Genomic DNA, 26,196 nt, shown 5'->3' with positions numbered 1-26,196 from the left:
ACCATCTTTAACTCTCGCAGCCACGAGCAAAGTCTTTTTATGTACTTTCAGTGACTTTAACCAAGTTTATATATCTAGTCGTCGCAGCCAATGAAATATAATATATCTGATACTTTTCACGCTGGAATTATATTAGGTTATTTAACATTGTTCTGTACAATACGGATATATATTTGGACTCGTACCCAGCTGAGAAAACCATACTGGACGAGCCGCTCTTACCCAGCTGAGAAAACCATATTGGACCAGCCGCTAGGCGAGTCCAATATGGTTTTCACAGCTGGGTACGAGTCCAAATATATCTCGTATTGTACAGTTCAATTTTAAATAACCTTTTTATTCTATATCTATTTTATTTTAGTTTAAATCAAAAATGATTCACTGAATATTGCATTTCTGCCTTCCTCATTTCAAGACGCATAATCTAACTCTGTACATAGAGCGCCTACTTCACCCGATTTACATTCGGAACATTTTCACACGTTTCGGGCTTTATCGTATCTTGAACATGGGACTTTTTGAACCCTCCAATTACGGAAAAATTCAGTTTTTTTTTTGTACGCACGTGCGTCCAATAAGGTAATATATTGTACGGTCACGTGTTGCAAATGAACGTTCACGATTGGGTAGATAAAATAGATATAGAATAACGGTATATATGTCACTGTTATGTTAGAGTAATTCACTGACAGACATGAAATAAATTGTCGGTCTTCATGAAACTTGCTAGTTAAGTTGATGCTGTGGCATAATCTAGGAGGATTATTTTTTCAAGGCTTAACTGTCAATACTTATCCCTTGATATTCTTAAACTTAATCATTGTTTCACTCCAAAGAAAAATGCCTCCCCTTTTGAGGTCCTGGACGTTATCCCGTTTCATGATTATTTCCGTAACCGATATAATAGTAGGGGTCGGAGAGCCCATCCATCAACTAGCTTTAGAATATAAGTTTATGGCATATATATAACGAATTTCTCAAAATACATTTTCATACACATAAATAAAATTCATATACATGTATATAATCTTCATAGGGGCCTCCGTGGCCGAGTGGTTAAGGTCGCTGATTTCAAATCACTTGCCCCTAATCGATGTGGGTTCGAGCCTCTCTCGGGGGCGTTGAATTCTTCATGTGAGGAAGCCATCTAGCTCGGTGTTTCTATTTAGGTGCCCGCACGTGATGAAATAATGAATGGAGGGGCAACTTGGGTCTTCCTCCACCATCAAAGCTGGAAAGTCTCCATATCAGTGCGACGTCAAACCCAGCAAAATAAATACATTTTGTAAATATAATCCTCATATACTTTTTATATTTTTAATAAAGAATTATGGGGAATTTCTCAGATGACAGTTATTTGTAATTTTCTTCGAAATGGAACATCGACCATTTAATTTTAATGAAAAAACAACCACAACAACAACAACAACAACAAAAAAAACACAACGCCATCAACCAAGACAAAAAAAGAGGAAGAAGAGAAAATAAACACATTAATGATGATGATAATAATAATAATAATAATAATAATAATAATAATGATGATGATGATGATGGTGATAATAATAATAATCCGCCGTTACATATTAACTGAAATGCTGTTGAAAAATGTCGTTAAACCCAACTCAAACAAACATAATAATATTAAAAATAAATAAATAAATAAATAAGTTATAAGCTTTTGGTCACATATTCAGTTTTCTACGTAGATTTGGTCTGTTTTTGGTGGCTGCTGCCACCAGTGTCAAAAAGAATACTCAGTTTGAGAAATCGTGTCAGTTCTTAAGACCATCCTAACAACACAACCAAAAATAGTTCCAGGCTTTTCAGGGAAACAATTATCTACACAAGGTGCATAATATGCACTGCTACAATATATGCCTTTAATATCATTTTTAATGTAAATTCGGCGACTAAAATCAATACTAACTGAAGTCAACGTTTTAATTAAAACAACCACGTGTATGAATACAAATATGCAAATTTATGGTCACGTGAATAAACGATGACCTCATGTCATGTGAACTGGAGCGATGATATTGATTAGCTATTGCATAGTACTGCCCTACTGTTACGGAATTCCGTTAGGGCCATCGCCTTTGAATGTATTGATCTGAAACGCGATACTCGATAGTACGATGATGAAAACGCGAAATCACGAAACCACGATAACGAAAACGCGACAGCACGATGATGATAACGCGATACTACGATAACGAAAACGCGATAATACGATAGTACGATGATGATAATGCGATACACTAACACGTTTTCATCATCGTACTGTCGCGTTTTCACCATCGTACTATCGTATTATTGCATTTTCGTTATTGTAGTATCGTGATTTCGCAAGATCATTATCGTACTATCGCGATATCACCATCGTACTGTCGCGTTATCATCATCGTACTGTCGCATTATCGTCATCGTACTGTCGCGTTATCACCATCGTACTGTCGCGTTATCACCATCGTACTATCGCGTTATCATCATCGTACTATCGCCTTCCGGTGCCCATGCGCACAGAAGAATTTCCTCTCCAGTGTTCTGGTTTCTATTTATCTTGTTATTTAAGCTCTGTTGAAATTAAAAATGATTTCTATTGCTTGCTAATGGGTTGTAAAAAAATTTTTCAGCTAAAACCAAATATGTACTTAGGCAAAAACTCTGCAGGTCAATCGGTTTGAGTTTTCTATATAGTATATGATAACAAGAAAAAAAAGAATGTTATATTGTACCATGATCAGGGCGTTTTTTGTTTGTTTTTATTTTGGTCTGACATGAATATTTTCACAAATATGATGATGAATATTTTCACAAATATGATGGTTTATATTTCAACACTGAAAAACAAATGCATGTCTTGTAAAGCTCAGGTCATTGATGTTGAATTCCGTAAGACGCATAACAACAAATCGGAGCATCGCAAATATTCGAAGAATATTGTTTGCAGTTTTCATGGCACATAGTTTCTTTTAATGCATCAAAGTCTGGCAATTTTCTGCAAAAAAAAAAAAAAAATAGTAAAGCAGTTTACAACCAAAAGTGAGTTAACGCCCCCTTACTCAGACATTTTATTTATGATTTTACAGCAATGAGAAATGCAGTAAAATTATATCTGCACAGCATTCTGAACCTGTTCAACATCCAACACGCTTTGTCTCCCTAAATTCATTTTCTGTAAATGACTCTTAAATTGACGAAAGCTAAAAAAGCATGGAAAAATGTTAATTATTTTTTGCTTTTGACTAACTAGCAGCTGTAGCTATAGGAGGATCATCAATACAAATCAAGATTTTCACACACTAGCACCCGCGTTCGAATCTGCCTATCGCCCTATCGCTAGAGCAGGAGCTGTAGTTCTAAAAGTATAACTTCTAATCTTCTCATTTTTAGCATGCACATGCGCACCGGAAGGCGATGGTGCGATAATGATAACGCGACAGTACGATGGTGATAACGCGACAATACGATGGTGATAACGCGACAGTACGATGATGATAATGCGACAGTACGATGGTGATAACGCGACAGTACGATGGTGATAACGCGACAGTACGATGGTGATAACGCGATAGTACGATAATGATATTGCGAAATCACGATACTACGATAACGAAAACGCGATAATACGACAGTACGATGGTGAAAACGCGACAGTACGATGGTGAAACGCGATAGTATATCGCATTATCATCATCGTACTATCGTATTATCGCGTTTTCGTTATCGTAGTATCGCGTTATCATCATCGTGTTGTCGCGTTTTCGTTATCGTAGTTTCGTGATTTCGCGTTTTCATCATCGTACTATCGAGTATCGCGTTTCAGATCAACACATACAAAGGCGATGGCCCTAACGGAATTCCGTATACTGTAGAGTTCAAGTAGCTTATAACGTAGAAAAGGTAGAAACCTAGCCTGGGAATCTAGACTGAAAATTCAAACATGTTTTCTAACCGCAGTGTCACATGTATAACTATGGAAGCCCTGGAGGGACAATTGATTTCCGTACTTCCCACTTCTCACTTCTAACTTTTGCACTTCTCACTTCCTACTTCTTGACTTCCTACTTCTTACTTCTAACTTCCACACTTCCGACTTCTAACTTCCTCACTTCTGACTTCCAACTTCCTAAATTTCGACTTCTGATTGCCAACTTCCACACTTCTTACTTCCGACTTCTTGACTTCTTACTTCCTTCTTCTAACTTCCTGACTTCCGACTTCCAACTTCCGCACTTCTGACTTCCAACTTCCTGACATCTTACTTCCGACTTCCAACTTCCGCACTTCTGACTTCTGAAGTCAAGAAGTTGGAAGTGAGAAGTGCAAAAGTTAGAAGTGAGAAGTAGGAAGTACGGAAATCAATTGTCCCTCCAGGGCTTCCATATATAACTCCTGAAATATAAGGCTGTATTTGATAAAGAACAATGACTTCTGCTAGCAATAATCCACGGCTAAAAATAGAGACGGAATTTCAACGGAAAAGTTTCCGAACATTTCCGTTCCATAGACAATACCAGTTTGTACCTGCCAGAGGTTTTCCAGCAAGTTGTAACAATTTTCAAATATGTCAGAATAAACTTAAATGTTCGTCATAGCTATCAACTTGTAAGATATAGATCTATTAATGCAACCCTAGTGATCTAAGAATGTCAACATTGTCTCGTTTTCGTTTCAAACACGCGAAAATATGACCAAATGTTATAATAATAATAATAATGACTTTATTTTAAGAAGGTGACATATTAAGAGTACATAGTATACATACAACTTATTTCCAATATGGCCTTCTAAAAGGCTTGTTAATTAGGCTATTTATAGAAAATCGATAATCAGCACACGGATTTCCCCAGGCGTTGATACTACCAATATTAACGATGATATTAATACATGTACTCGCCTTTTAGAAACGGCAGCCTATAGCAAGTCGTCGGATAACAAATTTGACCACCTTAAAAATTAATTGTTTTAAGACAGATTCTGTTCACAATAACTAAATTCATTTGAGTCGCACCATGAGAAAACCAACATAGTGCATTTGTGACCAGCATGGACCCAGATCAAGCTGAGGATCCGCACAGTCTGGTCATGATCAATGCTGTTCGCTAACGGTTTCTCAAGTTGCAGTAGGCTTTGAAAACTAACAGTATGGATCCTGACCAGACTACGTGGATACACAAGCTGGTCTTGATCCATGCTGATCGCAAACGCACTATTGATTGATTTATTTCAGTATATAAAACACATGGAATGGTACAACACAAAATTAAAACAAATTTCAAATATCACATATACAATGATTAGGAATTGAAACATATTGAAAGACAATTAAGAAACATTATTAATTTGAAATACCAAAAACTGCAGAGAAAAAAATGTACCAGGACATGTATTTATATACCCAGGATGACACAAAAAAGGGGAATGTGAAACCCCTTATTTCCATTGTGGTCCTGGATGAATGATGACATGTCCTAGCAAGGAACAACAACTTGTAATAAATGGTGGTAACTTGAGCAAGTTTTCAGCAGTTTAAAAAATATCACAGTAAAACAATCACAGTATAATTAGAAAAGACAAATGTAACTACAAGCTATGTATGTTGGTTTTCTTATGGTGCGGTTCAATATATCTGATTTGATACAAATATATGTATAAAAATAAAACGGTTTCGTTTCGCCAGTTACATATTTTCCGATTTTTTCTCGGTCTGACTAAAGTTGTAAGTTTGTCTGACTTAATGTCTAGCATTTATGCGAAGCCTACTGTTATGTAGTGCGGTTTTTTAGTATAACGGATGGAGTGATAATTGATGAACCTCTAAAATACACTGGTTACAGAACTGACATTCTGAGGTGCATTTGTGGTGTATGTTTGTGTTGTTTTCATTCACAAAAATCTCACAGATATTTGATAAGGACCAAATCAGTGTGTATATAATTCATGACAGGCACTGTCCAAAAGCTTTAGAAAGAAATCGTAAAAGATGAATGACTTTGAGAAAAAGCTTATATTATTTATTTATAGTAAAACATCGTCGATGTAATTTATGTTGTAGTTTTCGTCACAAATAATCAAAAAGGATCAAAACTATTCGTTAAAGACTGAATCAGTGTGTATATAAACAATGACTGGCAGTGAAAAAGGATTAATTTTATAAACCAAGGCCTTTTTGAAAAAAGGTTCTTCCGGTTTATATTAACAATTCCTCAGATGTCGCTTTCTTAATAATATTTTACACATTGATTAGCAGCCACCAACAGCGCTTTGAGCGCTTTGATTATATTAGCCTTCTTCGTGTTCCTTTTTCACAGTACCTACAGTGAAAAGGTATATGAAGAAGTCTAATATATAGAATATACAATATACAATGTTCAATCTAAAATTGTTAAAAACTGATCAAATCTACGCCAAAAACTGAATATGTGACCAATACTCGATGTCATAGAAATTCCCCATCCACATAGTAGGTGAAAATTAAAGGATAAAATAATTATTGCCTACATAGAGCTGCGGTTATATTATGAAATAGCATCTATCATGAGAGCTCAATTATCACATCTTTTTATGATGAAAGTGATACGTCTATGTACACATGTATCCTATATCGCAAAAATATTGATTCTTGTCATATTTACTTCAGCAACAAAAAAATATCCTGGCGATTCTGTCATTAAAACGCGCCTACCGTTGACAGATAAACTGTTGTTGTGCATTGTATATTTTGTGGTCAAATATTGGTGAAGAAAAAAAGAAACAGTGTGGTAGTGATAGACTCATAAACAATGTCATTTTTATTTTGTAGTAGAAATTCCAGGATTGTTAGTACGTCTTTGCTTGGTAACCAAGCTGTGATACGTATGAAAAAATGTAATGAAATTTACATACCAGGATTTGAGACGACGCGTAATTTATTTTTCACTCTGTAAAAGAAGAATTTTGTGACATTTCTCTAAAATGATTCCTGCAATTTCTATTTCACAGCCTCGTTCTAAAGGCGGTAGTAGAAGCCCAAATCTTAACGGACGGTCGCCATCTTTGATGCGTGCATCTGCTTCTTCCAAACGCTCAAGAAACCGTTTTAGTGACTCAGATTACAACATCTCGTACAATGACTTCGATGAGCGCTGTAGCAATGAAAATAATCTCAGAGGAGGTAGACTTGGAGTGACATGTAATAAATGTGATAATTCAGAAAGAAAAGGATGTGAGACTAAAGTAAATTCCAACGACAACATGGCTCTAAGTGCTGTTATGCTTAGCGGCGGATCCGGAGGATCCGGGCTTAAAAAAGGATCGAGCCAAAGGAACCTTACAGATGCAGACTGTGAACAAGGGAACATAAATGCGTGGCAAAATGGAGGCCAGTCGAGTCGGGGTTCAAGGTCACATTCTGTGTCTCCGTCATCGAGTAAATGTAACTGTGATAAAGGCAAATCAAAGGAAACTGTGATAATAAACGTCGGTGGTAACGTGTTCGAGACTTTCAGATCAACGCTCAAAAGATTTAAAACGTGTAAACTTTCAGACGAACGGGAAATGATGAAATATTTTAGACCGGATAAAGGGGACTACTTTTTTGACAGGGATCCTTACGCCTTTAACATTATTATGAACTATCTGAGATATGGAGATCTTCATTTGCCGACGAATCTTTGTGGACCTGCGCTTATGCGAGAGTTTCAGTACTGGGGCATCGACGAACAAGAAATTGAAAGGTAATATAATTAAACTTTTTAAGTATTTATATTTTGCATTCAAGTATTTTCGATCTATTATTATATACCTTACTATAAATAATTACGAAAACACGTTAAAAACTACTTTTATAGCCGGCATTGACATATGCGTAATGGCGCAGTGTGCCTTACGCGCCATAACCAGAATGACTCCACCAGAACGTACACGTGCGTTCTGACGTCGACGCAATAAAGCAACGTAATTATGACGGGTGAAAGGCTGTTGAATTGTTTTAAGATCGATTTTCCAATACTGATGACTGTTATTAATAAGTTTGTTGAAAATATAAACTAGAACTGTCACAGGAGTGACGAAAAATACCCCCACAATACAGTCTTGTCACAGAGGCATGGCAAATTGTAAGTTGGAAAGGGGCCATAACTACGTCAAAAATGGTGGTTTGTAGGCAAAGTCGAATTTGATCTGTATTTTATGATGTTACACCTGTGTACCAAAATTTATTTAAATCTGTCAAGCCTTTCATGAGAAGGAGTTATTGTCCGGAAACCATGAGAACCAACGGACCACAGACCGACCGACCGACAAGCTCACTCTTATATACCCTCTCCTCAAACTTAATTTGTGCGGGTATAAAAATGAAAATACCAGGATGAAAATGAAGAAAATGTTAAGCCCACGGGCAAACAGCAAGTGAGCCATTATTGCAAAAGGCACATCCAAGCCATATTAAGCTCTTAATACAAAAGAAAAAGTTTATTCATTAATGATTTCAAATTTTCACGGTAAGGAAATAATCTAAACGTAAGAACAGACGTGTTTCATTTAAAGATGTAAGATACAATGTCATCAAAGCAGTGTCAAATCTATTGAAATATATGAAATATAGCAATTCGTTTAAGTTTTATATTGATTATTAATAGTTAATTTAGGATTATAAGGAAAATATGACCAATAGACATTTAATTCTTTGGGCATCACGGAAAAGCTCTTTCTGCACGGGTTTGGTTTATGAACTTTGTTTTCAATGCTATTCCGAAGACACTCGTTAACAGTTTAGTTTTCGACGAAAAAGAAGGAATTCGTATTCTATGGATATGGCGTGTAAGAAATCATTGCCAGACAGGAACTCATTTCTTTCAGTAATGCTAGATTTGTCTGATAATTCGTTCAGCATAATGCAGACAGACATAATTATTTTTCATCTATTTACGCATAATATTACACTCAACATCTCACCATATCTATGTACATCATCAAAAAGATATAATTAGGACCCAAGGTTATAAAACTTGAGAATGCAGCATTGCGATTGGTCAGTGTCGAATAAGCGTTCAGAAGTAACCAAACAGATGCTAGAGTGTTGAGACTAGTCTCCAACTTCGTTTTCTAACCTTAGGTGCGGGACTAGATCTAGAAAATATTATCATGTAAACCATTCTATTCTAATATGATCTGGCTTTACGTGAATAATATAACAATTTAGTGATATTGTCTTCAATAAACAACGGTTGACTCGCGGACCAATGAATGATGAATATTATGACGTCACTTATGACGTATAATACCTTTTCAATCCGCATGTTTGTCTGAAAAATAAACAATGCCTTCTCATCTGATTTACCACGGTTCATCCTTCAACTCGGGGTAACCAGTCCCACGTAGGTCAGATCCTACGCATTTAAACCCTGAACCGTGGTAAAGCAGACGATAAACAACGCTAAGGTATTTGAGTTTATAATGCCATAATAAGCTATCTAACCATATAAGAATATCTATAAATATACTTGGCATTAACACAAAGCGGCAAGTGTTAAAAGTTTCTATCATATGAATTAATGCTTGCTCTTCCCATATAAATCTGGTAAAATTATTTACGAGAACCTAGTGAAAGTATTTTGTATACTATTATATTAGCAAACCTGATGAAATTCATTTTGTACCGCGCTGTCCGTTATATTTGAAAACGTGGTGAAAATATTTTTATCCGTCATTTGCTATAGATCTATCGGTTTGAAAATCAAATGAAATTCACTTTTGGTCCCTGATGAATTTGATATTTGCTTTTCCTTTTAAATCAACTGATATTAATATTTTTTCGATATATATATATAGGACTATTTATGCAAAAACCTGAACTTTGTTTACCCTACCAATTTGAAAATCCGAAAAATCCATTTTTGCTCTGTCAGTATAAAAAGTCACAGGATTTTTTGCCGTTTACCTGTTTAAAAAACTGATGCCATTAGTTTGTTATTTCCTATACCATGCAGAATGTGATGAAAGTACTTTTGTCCTAAACCTAGAAGAAACTAGATTCTTCTCTGTATGGAAAACGTGATGAAATCAATAAATGCTATAGTCAGATGAAATCGTGATGAAAATAGGCTCTACCTGTATGAAAGCTGGTATGATACCTGTAATACCTGTATACGTGTGAAACCTGTATGATTTGCATTTCCCACACAGAAAAAGTATTTTTTTTTTACTCTTCCTAGACGAAAATGTGATAAATCTCGTTTTACTAGCATGACGGAGTGAAATACTCCCAAAACTTGAAACTTTTGATTCGCGGCCTGAAAAATCAAATTTAACTCTTTCAAGTTTCTGTCTTTATATTCTAAAAAGGAACAATTTGATGATTGTGTATATATGCTTGCAATTATTCGTAAAAGGCCTTATGATTGTACATAATTGTCATTAAATTAAGGCTCACGTTTTAAGTTCATCGTTTTTTTTTCTAATACATTACTGATGATGACGATTCAATATATGAAACGCCGCAATGTCCTCTTTTTGTTTCGCGTCGTATTAATTTCATTGGATAACGTGCACTTTTTGCATTGCGCCATTTTTTTTTGTAACGGTTACTTGGACAATATCGTAGTGTCAAATACATGTCCAAATTGATTAACAAGATCATAACATACATCGATCCTATCAATGATAACAGTTGATACACCGATAAAGTCAACGTATTCATATGCAAATATTTCAATGTAACAATAGGTAATCATGGCGTTCCATAAAAATGCATATATCATTAAACAGCAACCACGAAGTAGGCTACAAATATGTCTTTTTGTAATAACGATCCCTGTTATGTGAAATCAGGTGTGATTTTTTGAAAGGGACAGAGGTATAAAAATGTAACTTTGACGTAAAGTTCATATCAAATGGACGTTTGCAATGACTTGCTTATTTTAATTGCCAGTCAAAACATTTCAAATTCACAGATGGAGGTGTGATGTTTGAAAGGAACTGAGATGTAAAAATGTAACTTTGACATTCTTTGGCGACAGGGTCTGTTTACAGTATACATCATAATTATCAAGCGGACGTCAGTAAACATTGAAATGACTTACTTATTTTAATTGTCTGCACAAACAGGTTTATAGTTTAATCCACATACTCGTCATTTTTCTTTTTAAAACTATTCATTTACAAACTAGATGAATACTTTGACAGGAAACTTGTGTGAAAATAATTTTATATCTACTAATTATGCATTATTAGAGAGTAATGCAAAACATCAGCCTAGCTGACGAAGACGGATTACAAAAACTGTACTTTTATTATTCAATATTCAAGCTGTATTTAAAATATTTAACACTTCTTAAATACATCTATTTTTAAGAAATTGTGTAATACAACTGAATATACAAATATTAATACATATACTAAATATACATTATAATAATACATTCACTGATGCTGTTTGATATTGCGGCGTTTAGCAGCTTTTGTCGTCCACGGCTCAAGTGCTGCAAATTATAAATGACTGGTTCTCTTACAGCAATGCACCAGGCTGCCGAAAACCGGCGAGTTCTAAACAGCAATGAGTGTGAAATTCAAAACACAGTCATATACAACATATAAGAAAATGAGTGCTATAACTTAGAAATGCTTTTAACCAAAGACAGACACAGTGAGGATTTCGTTCATTTTTCAGAAACGGGTATAAAGGGGATAAGCTGTCTACCGGTTATTTGTATAAGCACACCGTTTAGCAGTCAATGGTACTGTAGGCCTACAAATTGAAAGATGGAAAAGTTCATTATAGAAATTTAGCAGGGTAAGGGTTAATCACACTGGGTTTATGTTAAGACAATAGAACGGTACAGTTGTAGCACAGTTCTTGTTCTACAACACGTTGATAATGACTTTGGTATGGTTGCCAAGAGTCTCAGTAAATCCTAAAATCAAAACATATGTTCTTGCAGGAAATTATCTCAATACATAAGCCATTACCTGTAAACAAAACATGCTTCGTCTCGGAGTTGTGGTATCTATGTGTGATATATTTTACTTGTTGAACTGTTTATCTCTGATTGTGTACATGTATGTCTCAGGAATGTTCATTATCATCAAAATCATTAGTTTCATCAAAATGTTTACAAAAATTTTGTTATGTACGACCAAAGAAGTATAAAGTACATTTATTTTTATAGCTCTTTGGTACGACCTAACAATGAATGCAGAATTTTACAGACCACGCATAGCCGGCCCGAAGGAACGGGTTTGAGAAATGTGCTGCGGAAATGGTCATAGAACACTCATTATATTATCAGAAAGCATCCGTGTCACCAAAATCAGGACAAAGATGCACGGGCGCACACCCTTACAGACTGACTATAAACTTATGATGTAGATGATTATGATTATTTTACTTTACCCTTTATTATCTTTAAAATGCCACACTTGCCACTTTAAATGTACATGCTATTCTCTCTTTTGTGGAAAATGGAATTCAGACAAACCTATGCCAGACTGTTGAAACTTGAAAATTTCAACTTCAATTGTTTTTCTTTCTTTTTTTTTTTTTTTTTTTTTTTTTTTTTTTTTTTGTAAGTGACTTTGTTTTATATGAAACCATGCATTTTTATATGTATATTTCGAGTTTCCCGTCTGTTGTGTAGGAATAACGTATACATGTATTGTTTCGTGTTATAACATCTGCAGAATCCCGAGGGATTGGTTGGAGACCAGGCCCATTAAGGCGAGGGTACCAACGATTGCCGATGGATACTGAAGAATGTTTCAACACGAAATGGACGTTCGTTAACACCATCCTAACATTAAATGCCTAAAAAACTGCATAGGATAGAGTTCTTTAACCGAGGCAAAATACCCCGAAAGCGGGCGAAATAACCGTAGGACGAGCACAGTAACCTGTTATTGCACAACAAGGGATGAGTGACGGGATTCTTGACGTCAATTTCCTCGATCCTGTTGCTATAAATAATCGTTATTAGGTACATGTAATAAACACACTAATTAAACGCCTATGGAGATCAGTATGTATTTATTAACACATCTGTGCGTATTCTGGTATTCGGGCTGCGCCTTCGTGCAAATATATGTTTAGTCGTTCTTATCATTTCAGGACCGTCATTTAAGAAATAATGTATAGAAAAGCCGTGTTTTAACGTTATTAATACACGGAAAGAGGTTATACGTCCGCGGAATAATTTCACGAGGATGTAGCCCAAGTGAATTATTCTGGCGACGTATAACCGATTTTGAATGTATTAATTTATGTAAAACACGATTTTGCTATACATTATTTCGATACTAATATGCCATAAATCTAAAAAAAAAAAATACAGACGTCATCGGACGTTAACGTGATGTCATTTTAGCGTAATCGTGTTTTAACAGAAACAAGCAAGATATACTGGACCCAAGTTTCATTTATGAACAATTACATTATGTAGCTTACGTAAACATAAAAAAGTATTTATGAATGAACAGTAAGTTCTATGTTTTTAGGTTTAAAGTAGCACACATTAAATACGTGCATTGCTAAACACAGTACACAGTAAATGTATAAATGTGCGCTGCCACTTTCAAAAAAGTCTGTTACTGCATGGCTTTTAATTATGAAGGTTACTTTGTACACACATGGTCAGCTAGTAAAATACACCTCAGTCAATATATATCACAACATTACATTCTATGTCGCTGAAATGTTCAGAACTCAATTCTTGTACATTTTAATATAAATTTCTCAGTTTCAAAGATGTGACAAAAAAAGTCACATGAGATATCTATAAAGGATATTTTAAAAACTTAACACCCACTTTCACTATTTTAAGCAAAAACTCAATAAATAACCTAGTATTCAAATCTCATGTGTATTCTTTAAATGGTCGTTAAAAGGGTTCTTTGACTGAGATGTACAAAACGCCAGCTATTAGAATTCTCTTGTGTCTTTGTTCTAAATTAAGTTTCTTGATATTCTGTATAATACATAACCCAAATTTACATCTGATAATAGTAGGTTCTATTTTGTTCTACTTGGAGATATAAGACTGTTAAGAACATTACAAACCAATACAAGAACTTCACGCAAAACATTGGCAGGATACCACACAGACAGACAACATTCAATCTAATTACACTACAGAGATGTTAGATAGAATAATCTTACTATTATTATATTGTGTTTTCCCTGTTTTGAATAAATTCCTACTTTAACCATTATCAATTGCTGAACACGACTGATTCTGCCTCTGCGACCAGTGTAGATCATGATCATTCTGCACACCCAAGCAATCTGATCATGATCTGCACTGTTCGCCATGCTGTCAGTAACGTTTTGGTATGCCCAACCCCCCCCCCCCCCCCCCCCGCGCCCTTAACAGTTAATGGTACTGTCCAAACTGAAAGATAGACACGTTCATTTATAAAGGGTTTGGGTTAAACCAACTTTAGGCAACTCAGTACAAACATATTCAGTTTTATAGTTTGTATGCTCCAATATCTCTCTCATCCCACCCCCACACGCGCCCTACTTCTACTCTTTTCCGAATTAAAGGCATACAGTAGTCTCACTGTCCGTCTATACATTTGTTCATCTGTCCGTCCGAAACACTTCGTGTCTCAGCTATATCTTTGTTTAGATGTTTTTAAATAAAAAGGCTACTTATGTTTATATTCATATGATTTGTATACACAGTAAAAGAAAAACCAATCGCAGAGAAATACGAAAGAAGTCGGTATGTTGACGTTCTACTTGCTACTTTTATAGTTAATTTAGGACTGGAATGTAGAAAACTTGTTATCAGTGTCGATTTCCCAGGGATCGGATGAAAAAAAGTGTAAATACAGAAACAATCCTATTCCAGTTACCCAGTAACGGCAAGTTATTGACGTCAATGCCAGTGAAGCCAGCGAATTACCTAAGTGTCACATTCAGAGATGTCGTGAATTTGAATGCTCTGTAACATTACCTTTTTTATTGTCATAATACATGAATAGGTATAGGCTATTATTATTATTCAAGTTTTGCAATATTTGACACACAGTATTGGATAAAATATGCGTATCATATGACACTACAAAACTCAGCCAATATGAGAAAATCAGGGCCAGTATGAATGAGAAAATTACGACAGTGACAGTAAAGGATCTGGAATATAGAACCATAATTAATCGAGTGATTTCATATTGGCCTTATCATTCGCTCTCTAACAGTCGCTTATAACAAGACCAATATGATTAAGACCACAGAATAACAAATTCTATCTCTTGAATGGTAAACGATAAAAATAACATCTTTCGTCTAAGCATTGTTATATCCGAATACACACATACTTCCCATTCCATGATCAGCTATTTTAGCATCCCGTAGTAGATCTAATATACTTATAAAATCAGGGATATTCTATAGTGTTTTTATTTTTTTTGCAGGGGAGAGGGGTGCTTTTCTATTTCTAATACAAATCGGAGAAACCTTAAGTTGAATCAGTACTCTGGTACAATGTTCAAACTCGATTTATTACTTTTTTAACAAACTTAAAAAGTATCTTGTCTGTTTTAGGTGCTGTTTTCAGCCATATAATACCTGGAAAACACAGACGAAGTCTCTAGAAAAGTTGGAATATGACCGGAAACAGTCCACAACGCAGACAGACCTTGCACACGACCGGAAGAGCAAGAGCGTCTGGCGCCGGCTAAGAGCCGTTATTTGGCCGTTCCTACAAGATCCCGGTTCTTCAGTTGCAGCAAAGGTAATATGACTAGATTTGAACTAGCATTGATACAATACGGTTATTGCGCGCCGAGTGTGACCCGATTTGGCAATATTCACAGCGGCTAATCCCCGATCTATAGCTGCGGTTATAATGATATATCTTTTATTATATACCTTCACCTTTTTGTTTGCACGAAATCTTCAATTTTTATCGATACAAAATATAATTGAGTGCAGTTTTTTTGTGAGCTATTTATAAAACTGTGTCAGACCATGCATATTAAATGAAAGTAGTCCGGCAACATGCAATACAAAAGGTACGATACGGATTTTTTCTACCTGTTCGTATTTACTTGTGAAATACAAGCCTTTTTTACAGAATTCATATAGGTATATAGGCATGCGAATCGAGAATGAAACAAGGCATGCATAAAAGCGTATAATATGGTATATTTTGATTTAGTTATACTGAAAATAGTTTGTATGCTGCGAGAGGCTATGGCCCTCTGTGAAAAAAAAAAAAAAAAAATCTTGGAAATAAACTAATGTTGTTCTTTCCTTCTAAGAATGCATTCTTACAAAGGGTTGTCTCATATTGTACAGGAACAATGATCTATTATAATAATTATATTTGTTGAGGAGAGTATAATTGTTACCACATGTAACACTTTGTTCTCGTCATAACCAGATTAACTGAGAATGCAGTCAGGTAAATACATTAAGATATTCATTTGTTTACCAAAGTACATTCAGCTAGCATCGCTACTTGATTTTAGTTTGTAAGTACATCGCATTTATGTTTGAAAAAGCCGCAAGTCCTGGCGTAACGTCATTTTTTCAGACATCACAGCATAAAGTCGGGAACTAGAATGCGCAAGATGTATGTCATAATAAACCATGAATAAATTGATAAAACCACAGGCACCAGTATCGGACCTGGGACAAAAATATGTTTGTTTTCATCCTAAATGAGTTAAAAATGAAAAATATGTAGTGAAATATGAGCCCCCATCAAAATATACACATGTCTACTGAAGGCCAGAATCTCGAGAATCGAGCCTGCGATCAATGGGTTCACTTCCCGGGCCGTTGTGAAATAAATTCTCTAGACAATTAAAACAAACTACCTATCACCATTTCACGTGTACATTTAGCTACAAAATGAGACCGACCCCAAGTCTCTAGCCTTACCCATTCATGAAATATCTATCAGAAAACGAGTGCCTTTCTGCTGAAAGTTCCAGGTAGACAGAAATGTGGCACGAAACGGTACGAAATCACGGACTAAAATATGTTTGTCAGCCAAGCAAGGGTCAAATTCAATAAAAAATACTAAATAGTATAAATAAATACATAAACTAGGGCCATTCACAATCGTCAGTAGCTTCTCAAACACGCGATATTGGCGTTTCAAATTTTTCCACGGTCTTTCAATTGAATGCTACGCCATTGAACAGAATTCGTAAGGTATTTTTAAACGCAATTTCTGATTGGCCAATAGCGACACACCTCCGACAGAACCGCATCGTTTCGCACAAAATTACTCTGATATTATCGTATCGGTTTCAATGGCGGATAATACCACAGGAGCCTGAAATTCTATCTATAATGCTCCAAAATGGCTAAATATAAAAATTACCCCTCCTATATATATATAAAAAGAACAGGAATGAAACAAAACCGTACCCCGCCCACTTTGTGTAAACAAGAAACTTCGAAAAACAGCAAAGCATCTCTATACGAGCGGTCTTATTTTGAAGAGGACAAAAAAATATACTAGAAACACTGCTTACTGTAAACTGTCTTCCTTTTAACTAACATAAAATCATCATTTTCAATACCTTTTCGTTCATCGCCGAAACCATTGCGTGACGTCACATACATGTACCTGTTTCACAGCCTCGCAGTTAATTCGATGTACTTTCACTTCGATGTGTCATAACTAATTAAGGGTCAAATGCAACATTTTTATAAAAAAACACAGGATTTCCATACCATATCGCAGCGCTCAGGTTATCTGCCATAATAAAAAATAGTCACTATGGAAGTTTCAAAATTTTAAATTTCCCTCCAGTGAATAATGGAGTTACTTCCCCTTTTGTTACGTTTTTGTTTTGAAAATATTAATTGAATACATTGACAAACAAATGCAAATATATAATTTTTATTCAGGGAAAAATGAACAATAAAATATAGAACATAAACAATATCTTACCTTTATTTCTTATCGAAGTGAAAGTACATCGAACTAACTGCGAGGCTATGAAACAGGTACATGTATATGTGACGTCACGCATTGGTTTCGGCGATGAACGAAAAGGTAACAGTAAGCAGTGTTTCTAGTATATTTTTTTGTCCTCTTCAAAATAAGACCGCTCGTATAGAGATGCTTTGCTGTTTTTCGAAGTTTCTTGTTTACAAAAAGTGGGCGGGGTACGGTTTTGTTTCATTCCTGTTCTTTTTTTATATATATAGGAGGGGTCGTTTTTATATTTAGTCATTTTGGAGCATTACAGATAGAATTTCAGGCTCCTGTGATAATACAATTGAAAGACCGACGGAAAAATAAAAAAGTAAATATCGCGTGCAGCAGATGATACTGACGGTGGTGAGTGGCCATAATTTGCATATTTAGTAATACTTGTTATTAATGTCAAATGAATTTGACCCTTGCTAGGCTGACAAACATCTTTTAGTCCGTGATTTCGTACCGTTCCGTTGTGCCACATTTCTATCTACCTGGAACTTTCAACAGATAGGCACTCGTTTTCTGATAGATATTTCATGAACGGGAAGGGCTAGAGACTTGGGGTCGGTCTCATTTTGTAGCTAAATGTACACGTGAAATATTGATAGGTAGTTTGTTTAATTGTCTAGAGAATTTATTTCACAACGGCCCGGGAAGTGAACCCATTGCTCGCAGGCTCGATTCTCGAGATTCTGGCCTTCAGTAGACATATGTATATTTTGATGGGGACTCATATTTCACTACATATTTTTCATTTTTAATTCATTTAGGATGAAAACAAACATGTTTTTGTCCCAGGTCCGATACTGGTGCCTGTGGATAAAACCGGGAACGTAACTATTTTTGTAGTCGGCTATAACGTTGAGAATTCTGATTAAATGGACCGAACAGCACAGTGCAGTGATGTAGATCCATTGGAATGTCTCAAACATCAAAGATTTAATAGCATCGATTAAATTAAACTATCTCAGTTTCATTTTATATGACTAGAACACGATATATTTTGTCGAATTTATGATGTATATTTGTGCCATATGGGAATAAATCTGTCAATCATGATCACGTGGTGGTGTTTCCCAATATTATGACGTCATTCTGGGCACTTGCTAGTTCTAAAATAACGGCGTATACTCGAGAAGTAAAATCGTATTTATTATAAATGATGGTTTTTAACGGGAAGAAAAACGGCATTACTAAATATATATAAAACTATTCAAGCGCGGTTATCATTCTGTGTCATTTCCAAAATCGGTAGCTGTAGACACTAGGTTCTGATAGTCTGAGAAACTTCTCTTAGTTTCGAATTGGTTCAGTAACATTTACATATTTTTAAAATAAAAAGTAAGAATACTTTTAATTCAGATCAATTATAATATGATTAAAATACGTCAGAGGTATGAAAGGGTTATCGCCAGGCCCTTTCAGCCAGGCGCATGGAATAAAATATGAAGGCGCCCGGCTGTAAAATTTCAATATACAAATTATGTATCAGAGCACAGTTTGATAACCTAATGTACTTCATTATTCTGAGCTGTCATCCTTAGCCGACTCTAAGGTCCTTAAGATCTTTGACCTTAAAATGAGAAATGGTAATAAAAACTTGTCATGTGAAATAATTCCAAATAAATGTCACACAATCGGTTTGCAGGCTGTGACACCACATTTTCTTGAAAATATAAAAATATTAGACTAAAAATATGAGACTTTTTGACCAAATATCAACACAAATATAGAAATTTCTTTGCCATAAATTGATCTTGTACATACTAGTATTATGAAGATATTTTACCTTTGAATTGTACATAGCTCCCTGACTTCTATTTCATTATCACCAGCTTTCTTAAGTGTGATTGTTTGGAAAACTTATCAAAATCATCTAAATGCTTTTCTATTGTTTTTTTTGTTTGTTTGTTTTTTGTTTGTTTGTTTGTTTTTTATATAATTTTATCAACCCATTCTTTTTTCATTGCAGATCTATGCATGGATATCTATAATATTTGTCTGCCTGTCGATATTTTCGTTTTGTGCGGAAACACATCCCTACTTTCAACTTCCGCCGTCAGAAGTCCACAATCTGCGAGTATTGTACAAGTTCTTTGCTCTAGAAGACAGTCAAGTCATCACAAAAATCAACGACAACACGGGTGTACAGAACAGTACGGCTTCCAATTTATCCGATTCAGCAGCCGACACAAACAATACAGACGTAGATTCGGAGCAGAAGATACAACATCCGGCGTTGTTGGTCATTGACCTTATCTGTGTACTGTTTTTCAGTTTAGAATTTCTTACACGACTTGTATTTTGTCCGAAAAAGCTCAGATTCTGTACATCTTTGCAGAATATCATTGATTTTATAGCCATAGTTCCTGACTATGTGGAGTTTATACTTCTGTGCGTCAGTCCACAAGTGCGGTCAGGGTTAAGTTTTGTCGATTTTATCTTCATATTGCGCATGCTCCGTCTGTGTCGTATCTTCCGGTTGATACGTCACGTTCCCGGTTTGTGGATTCTACTATACACATTAAAAGCAAGTTTCAATGAACTTTTGCTCATGTTCGTGTTCCTTTTGATTGGAATGGTGATGTTTGCTTCACTGTTACATTTCACTGAAGGTGGAGGACAATTCAGTAACATTCCTGTAGGATTTTGGTGGGCGGTTGTAACCATGACTACCGTAGGCTACGGTGACATGTACCCTACATCCGCATTCGGTTACTTTATTGGATCAATTTGTGCTATATCCGGGCTTCTTATGATTGCCTTTACGGTACCAATCATTGTGAGCAACTTTGTTCTTTATTATACGCATGTACAGTATGGAATTTCTGATAAAGATGAAAGGGATGAAGAAAGGTGTGATGTTAACGATATTGAAACGTGCTCATATCATACGTCATGCTCTGGGTCAATAAATGACGTGCATAAAAGTCAAAATCCAACAGGAAATTCGCAGACGACGGAAAGTGACATTAACATGACGGAAATTAGGGACGTTCCTAGAAGTAATTCCGAAACCACGACAAGTTTGTTTGATAAAGATGAAAATATTCCTATGAAAATCACGGACAGCAACTCGAATAGACTGTAAAGTTACTCACTCAAAATCGTGTAGAAACGTTTCAACATGTTTATTCCCATTAAATTTGGCATGGAATATAATTATATATATGACACTGTAAATTGATAAAATGAGTGAAAATAAGTGTTAGATCATGATTGGTAAAATGCGTGAGTAGTGTTGATTTTCCCCATTATTTCGAAATCTTTACAAACGGTTTACTTCATTGTGCACATTATTTTTGATAAGTTAGCAGGATATCTTGCGAAAAGTCATGTCAGTAAGTTTGTATAATTGGTCATTTTTACAGTACCACATTTTATGATTTTTGAGGGAGAAAAATAGTTTTTACATAAAAAGTGTGAACGAGTCGGTTTAAGACTTGAACAGAATGACAATGGTTGTGAAATATGGGGATTTAAAAATTATAAAAAAAATATGCAATTCAATGATTGAATTCGGTCAGAATTGGCCTCGTGATGGACACCTAATTTTGATAAAACTGCATCAGCTGATCAATGGAATGTATAAAGATACTAGTATCTTTAGTGCGTGAAATGCTGATTTCTTTTTGTTATATTTATAAGGTATTTTAGGTTGTTTCACCTACATGTATTCATTTATCAGATTTTACTTACTTATATTAAGTAACGCGGCCAGTTTTTGTATTCATGTGGTTATAACAATTTTGTGATTCAAAATTTGTAGCAAAAATGCATTCCAAGTTAAAAATTTATAGTTTCAGTTAATGTTATTTTATATGTGTAAAATGTATGGAAACATTTTATTTTTGTTATCAAAATGAGCTTTTTTTGGAAAACCAGCTTATTTAATTGTGATTTCTGTTACTCTTTCCTGCAGATATTGATTTGCGCTCCTTTTAGTTTAACTAAATCAATTCGGTTTTGTTGCACATATGTGCTAAATTAATGACTAGTCTTATTTAGAAATTGTCCGAGTTCCAAGTTTATAAAAATGTTCGGAGACCAGTCACAAAACTCCAACATCTGACTGGTTCCCTCCAATTACAGATTTAAAATTGACCAGTGCTAAACTGGGCTCCAGATTATGTTTAAACCTTTGCGCCTAGGGTTCTCTTTAGTTTGTTGTTATAGTTATGACTGAAGATGGCGTCTGTTACGCAGAAGGACGTCTGCCTAAGCAGTAAAATAAGTTTAATAAACTAGGAATATTTTTGTTATACATTATGCCTTCATAATAAGTAGTTATAAGGGAAACAATGAGCGATATTTCATGTTATGAAAGCATGACAAACATGCATCTGCGTATCATACATTAATTTCTATTTTTATCACTATGTGATTGGAATTTATGTATGAAGTTTTTGCAATATTTGCACAAATTACATTGGTTTTAATGAATTTTATTGCTCAAATATATATTATTTTAATTAATTTTTGAATATTTTAAAAGATGAGCTCAAATATTTTGTGCCTTTTTTTAAAGGGAAGCTCCTAAAACAACGATCTTTCGTTTTTAATCCATTTACCAATTTTATTTCTTAAAAGTGGCCTGCGTGACGGTAGATTGTTAGAGCCGTAGATTCATTTGTGATGACAACAATGCCTGTTTTTAGTCGTCGTTCTTTTAACAGACTACAGTGCTTTAATGTAAATACATATGATTTTCCTCATTTATACTGACTACGGCCATTATTATTGCGCTTTTGCGAAAAATACAAACCTAATTTTATTTGTAATATATAGTTTTCGTCTAATGCTTACTAAATAGTTGGACTTTAGTTTTCATAGGCCTATATGGGCCAGTTTACATGCACTGATCTTTTAAAGTTCGGGTGTTTTTAACGGCCTTCAGGTAAGCTTCACCACTTATCTATAAGTCTTATACGACACTGTTATACTGCGCATGTCCGTTTTTTATGCCACGGACATATAGCGATTGAACTGTCTGTCCGTTTGTCCGGCCGTTCTAACCAGATTTTACCATTTCGCACACAGCACACATTAATGACTTGATTTAGTCCATACTAAAACTCAACAGTCCTGATATGACCTTCACCTTCAAACTTGAAACCTTAATAAATAACATTTTTAGTCCTACAGCCCACATTAATGACTTGATTTAGTTCATACTAACACCCAACAGTCGTTGTGGTAAGACCTACAAACTGGCCTATATATAGATGACACTGAACCTCATATGACCTTCAGCTTCAAACTTAAAACTATGGTCCGACAGCCTACATAAATGACCCAATTTAGTTCATACTCACACTCGACAAACTTTGTGACAATACCTACAAACTGACCTATATATAGATGACCTTGATCTTCATATGATCTTCCCCCTCAAAAACAACATCTTTGGCCATACAGCTTGGGGGCGGGGAGGGGGGGGGGCATGAAATTACGTTTTGAAACGTAGCTTCTTGTTTCAAATAACAATTGAACTATGTGTGAGTTAAGTCTTCTATTCTGAAGTCAGATCATGTGAATTAAAACCGTCTTTTTGCTACTTCGGACAGGTTATTACCCGCTAGTTTTCATGTGTTTGATAATAGGCCCAGTGTTTATTGAAAGGTCTTTGCTCATTAAGTGCATTTGATACACGCATTCTATAAAAAGAATACACGCCAATAGTGTCATTTATGTGAGTTATTGAGTGGCAAATGACAGCAAAGTGGCATATATAATTTGAATTTAGAATTATTTGACTGTTCTTTTATTATTTATCAATTGAGAAAATCAAATAGACTTCGGTTTCTTTAAAGGTTACACATAGAATTAAAGTACAATGAAATTCATTACATATAGTATATCCATTACATAATTGACAAAGGATAATGGTTCTGTATATATATAATATATTGTTTGTAACTAAACTTGTAAATTGTATAAGCATCATCAAATGATTAGTACATGTGTCAAAGACCGCTTGTGAACAGAGGCCTTTTCGTTTTATTACACATTCTCCGTTTCTGATTTCGGCATTTTACGATTGTTATTGCCGAAGGATGCGGAAATAGCTTACGAAAAATACGTAATCTCACGGAGATTACCGAGAGTCGTTACATTTCCACATCCTTATAGCCTGTGATTAAAGACTACGATTTTTTTACCCTCTTTAAAAAAACACTGCTGAATACGCATAAATATGAATATGTATACACGTGTAATGATGTTTCTTTTAGAGTCCATTTTCATTACCAGTTCATTATACTCGATGCCGTTTTTTGTTGATTACTATTTTGAGCTAGGAAAAAATGTTTCATCAACAAATTGACAAACTGTAAAAGACTGATACTATAGTAATGAATTTCGCAAATTATAGTCCTAAATATACTTTTCTAACAATATTACCTGTAAATAGCCATTATGGTTATACTGATGAATAAAAAACTAGAATGTACGTCTATTTTTTCCAGACATGGCTAATATGTGTACTGATAGGAAAAATAATGTCTATAAATAATTTGATGTTACATATTGGTTGTGTTTTTATTTCAGTACCACAGCAAACATAATAGCAGTAACGACTAAAAATGAAAAAATGTTGTAAAATATTGTTATTTTGTGAAACTGGCTTCTACTCCAGCACAGATTCATCTTGCTTAGACAAAATAAAGTACAACTAGCATTAAGAGGCCACCTAAAGGAAGGACGAAAAGTGGTCTCTTAATAAAACATAATTTGCTCTTTTTCTTAATGTAAATGTTCTAACAGACGTGGTTGACTGTTCTCAAACTGCTAGGTTGGTCAGTAGCCGGCTCTCAAGGTTTTTTAGTACTTTGATTTGTTTTTATTTTCTTCAGTGGATGAATATCTGTCTCGTAGTGTATTTATAAATTTAAAGTGCAGTATTGAAAGTAGTATTTGTCTAATCATGTAATTATGCACAACATTTATTTGAACACCTACTTTATTTGTTTTTAACATATATTTTACAGCCTGATGATAATTTAAGCTATAACGAACCCCCTTTCAAAAAGTGAACTTTTCCCACCAATTTTTGAGTTATTTTAGATACATTGTATACATGTATTAAGGGTCAGTGTATATTATAAAGCCTGTGAAGTCTGTTAAGTATATAAAACACCTATTACTGTGTTAGTCTCGCGGGGACATTCAGTTCATGAAAATTAACATGAACTGACTCTTGCTTTTTATGATTTTGTATCGTTTTATGGACACTGCATTCTGTTTTTAAGTGATTGATTTATAAAATAATCAAGGCCTTCGCGAAGTTTATTGTTTGATTAACCACGGTCCAGAGTTCAGGTGTGCAGATATTGATAAATATTCAAGCATTGGAACGACGAACCATGTTCAATCAGACGATAAGTCACAAGAAAACATTGCTTATTTTCATTTCAGCATGCTGATTGAAACATTACGATAAAACTGAATTATGCTGAACTAAATTAATTCGGTCTGTAATGAACGGGATGTCGCGCGATATTTTGACGTCATCATATTCTCTCACCGTTCGCATGTCAACCGTTGTTCATCGCATTCTTTCTTTGTTTAACTGACAAGCAAATCATATTTAAAGAGTCGTAATATACATCTGAAGGCGTGACCCTTGAAGTTATCAGAACGTTCCAAGCATTATTATACACGTAGCCGATGTCAAACTGTTAGTTTGACATGCACCTCTTAGTCTTACATGAATCTATTATAAAACATTATAAAAGTGTTTCACACTTTGCTTATCTGAGATATATTAGAGCGTATATAAGACATTTTAAAAGCGTTTAAACTATACCAGTCAAGTGTTTGGAACTACACATATTTTAGACGTTATATTAAAGCAATTGATATTATATCTGTTTTAGATAGTATTCACGTATTTAATAAACAATTCTAGTATTTTTAACAGTTTTTGACGTACGTATGTTGAACCTGTTACAGATATTGTTATTAAAGCGTTTTGAATTATTTCTTTTTTACACAATATTTAAGCAACTAACACGGCACGTGTTTTAAGCGTTTTTATGGACATGTATTTGACATTATACCCTGTAAATTGTTGACATTACACTTAATTTTAAAATTGTTAAAGCATTTGACATTAAACCTACTTCCTGTTCACGTACATTCCTCGTCATTGTATATAAAACATGCATATCACATATATGTCTTATTTCATGTCATATATATGTTTTTCATTGTTATGTTACATAAAATAATGCAAAATAAATAGTTTGATTATTTTTTATTTGCTTCA

General features: G+C 34.7%; 1 protein-coding gene across 7 annotated transcripts in view; it reads left to right on the top strand.

Moving 5' to 3' along the window:
* Positions 1-26,185, top strand: part of LOC123533315 (potassium voltage-gated channel protein Shaw-like) — a 127,756-nt gene extending 101,571 nt beyond the window's left edge. For all 7 annotated transcript variants that reach the window (XM_053519914.1, XM_053519920.1, XM_053519918.1 and 4 more), the window contains exons 2-4: positions 6,988-7,721; positions 15,527-15,716; positions 19,900-26,185. In XM_053519914.1, the coding sequence (XP_053375889.1) occupies positions 6,988-7,721; positions 15,527-15,716; positions 19,900-21,018 (2,043 nt within the window). In that variant the 3' untranslated portion in view covers positions 21,019-26,185. The remainder of the gene's footprint in view (positions 1-6,987; positions 7,722-15,526; positions 15,717-19,899) is intronic.
* Positions 26,186-26,196: the final 11 nt, after the last annotated feature.

This window comes from Mercenaria mercenaria, chromosome 12 (genome assembly GCF_021730395.1).
Source record: "Mercenaria mercenaria strain notata chromosome 12, MADL_Memer_1, whole genome shotgun sequence".
Classification (NCBI taxonomy): domain Eukaryota; kingdom Metazoa; phylum Mollusca; class Bivalvia; order Venerida; family Veneridae; genus Mercenaria; species Mercenaria mercenaria.
Note: the sequence above shows the minus strand (reverse complement) of the source record. Positions and strands in the feature narration are given on the sequence as shown.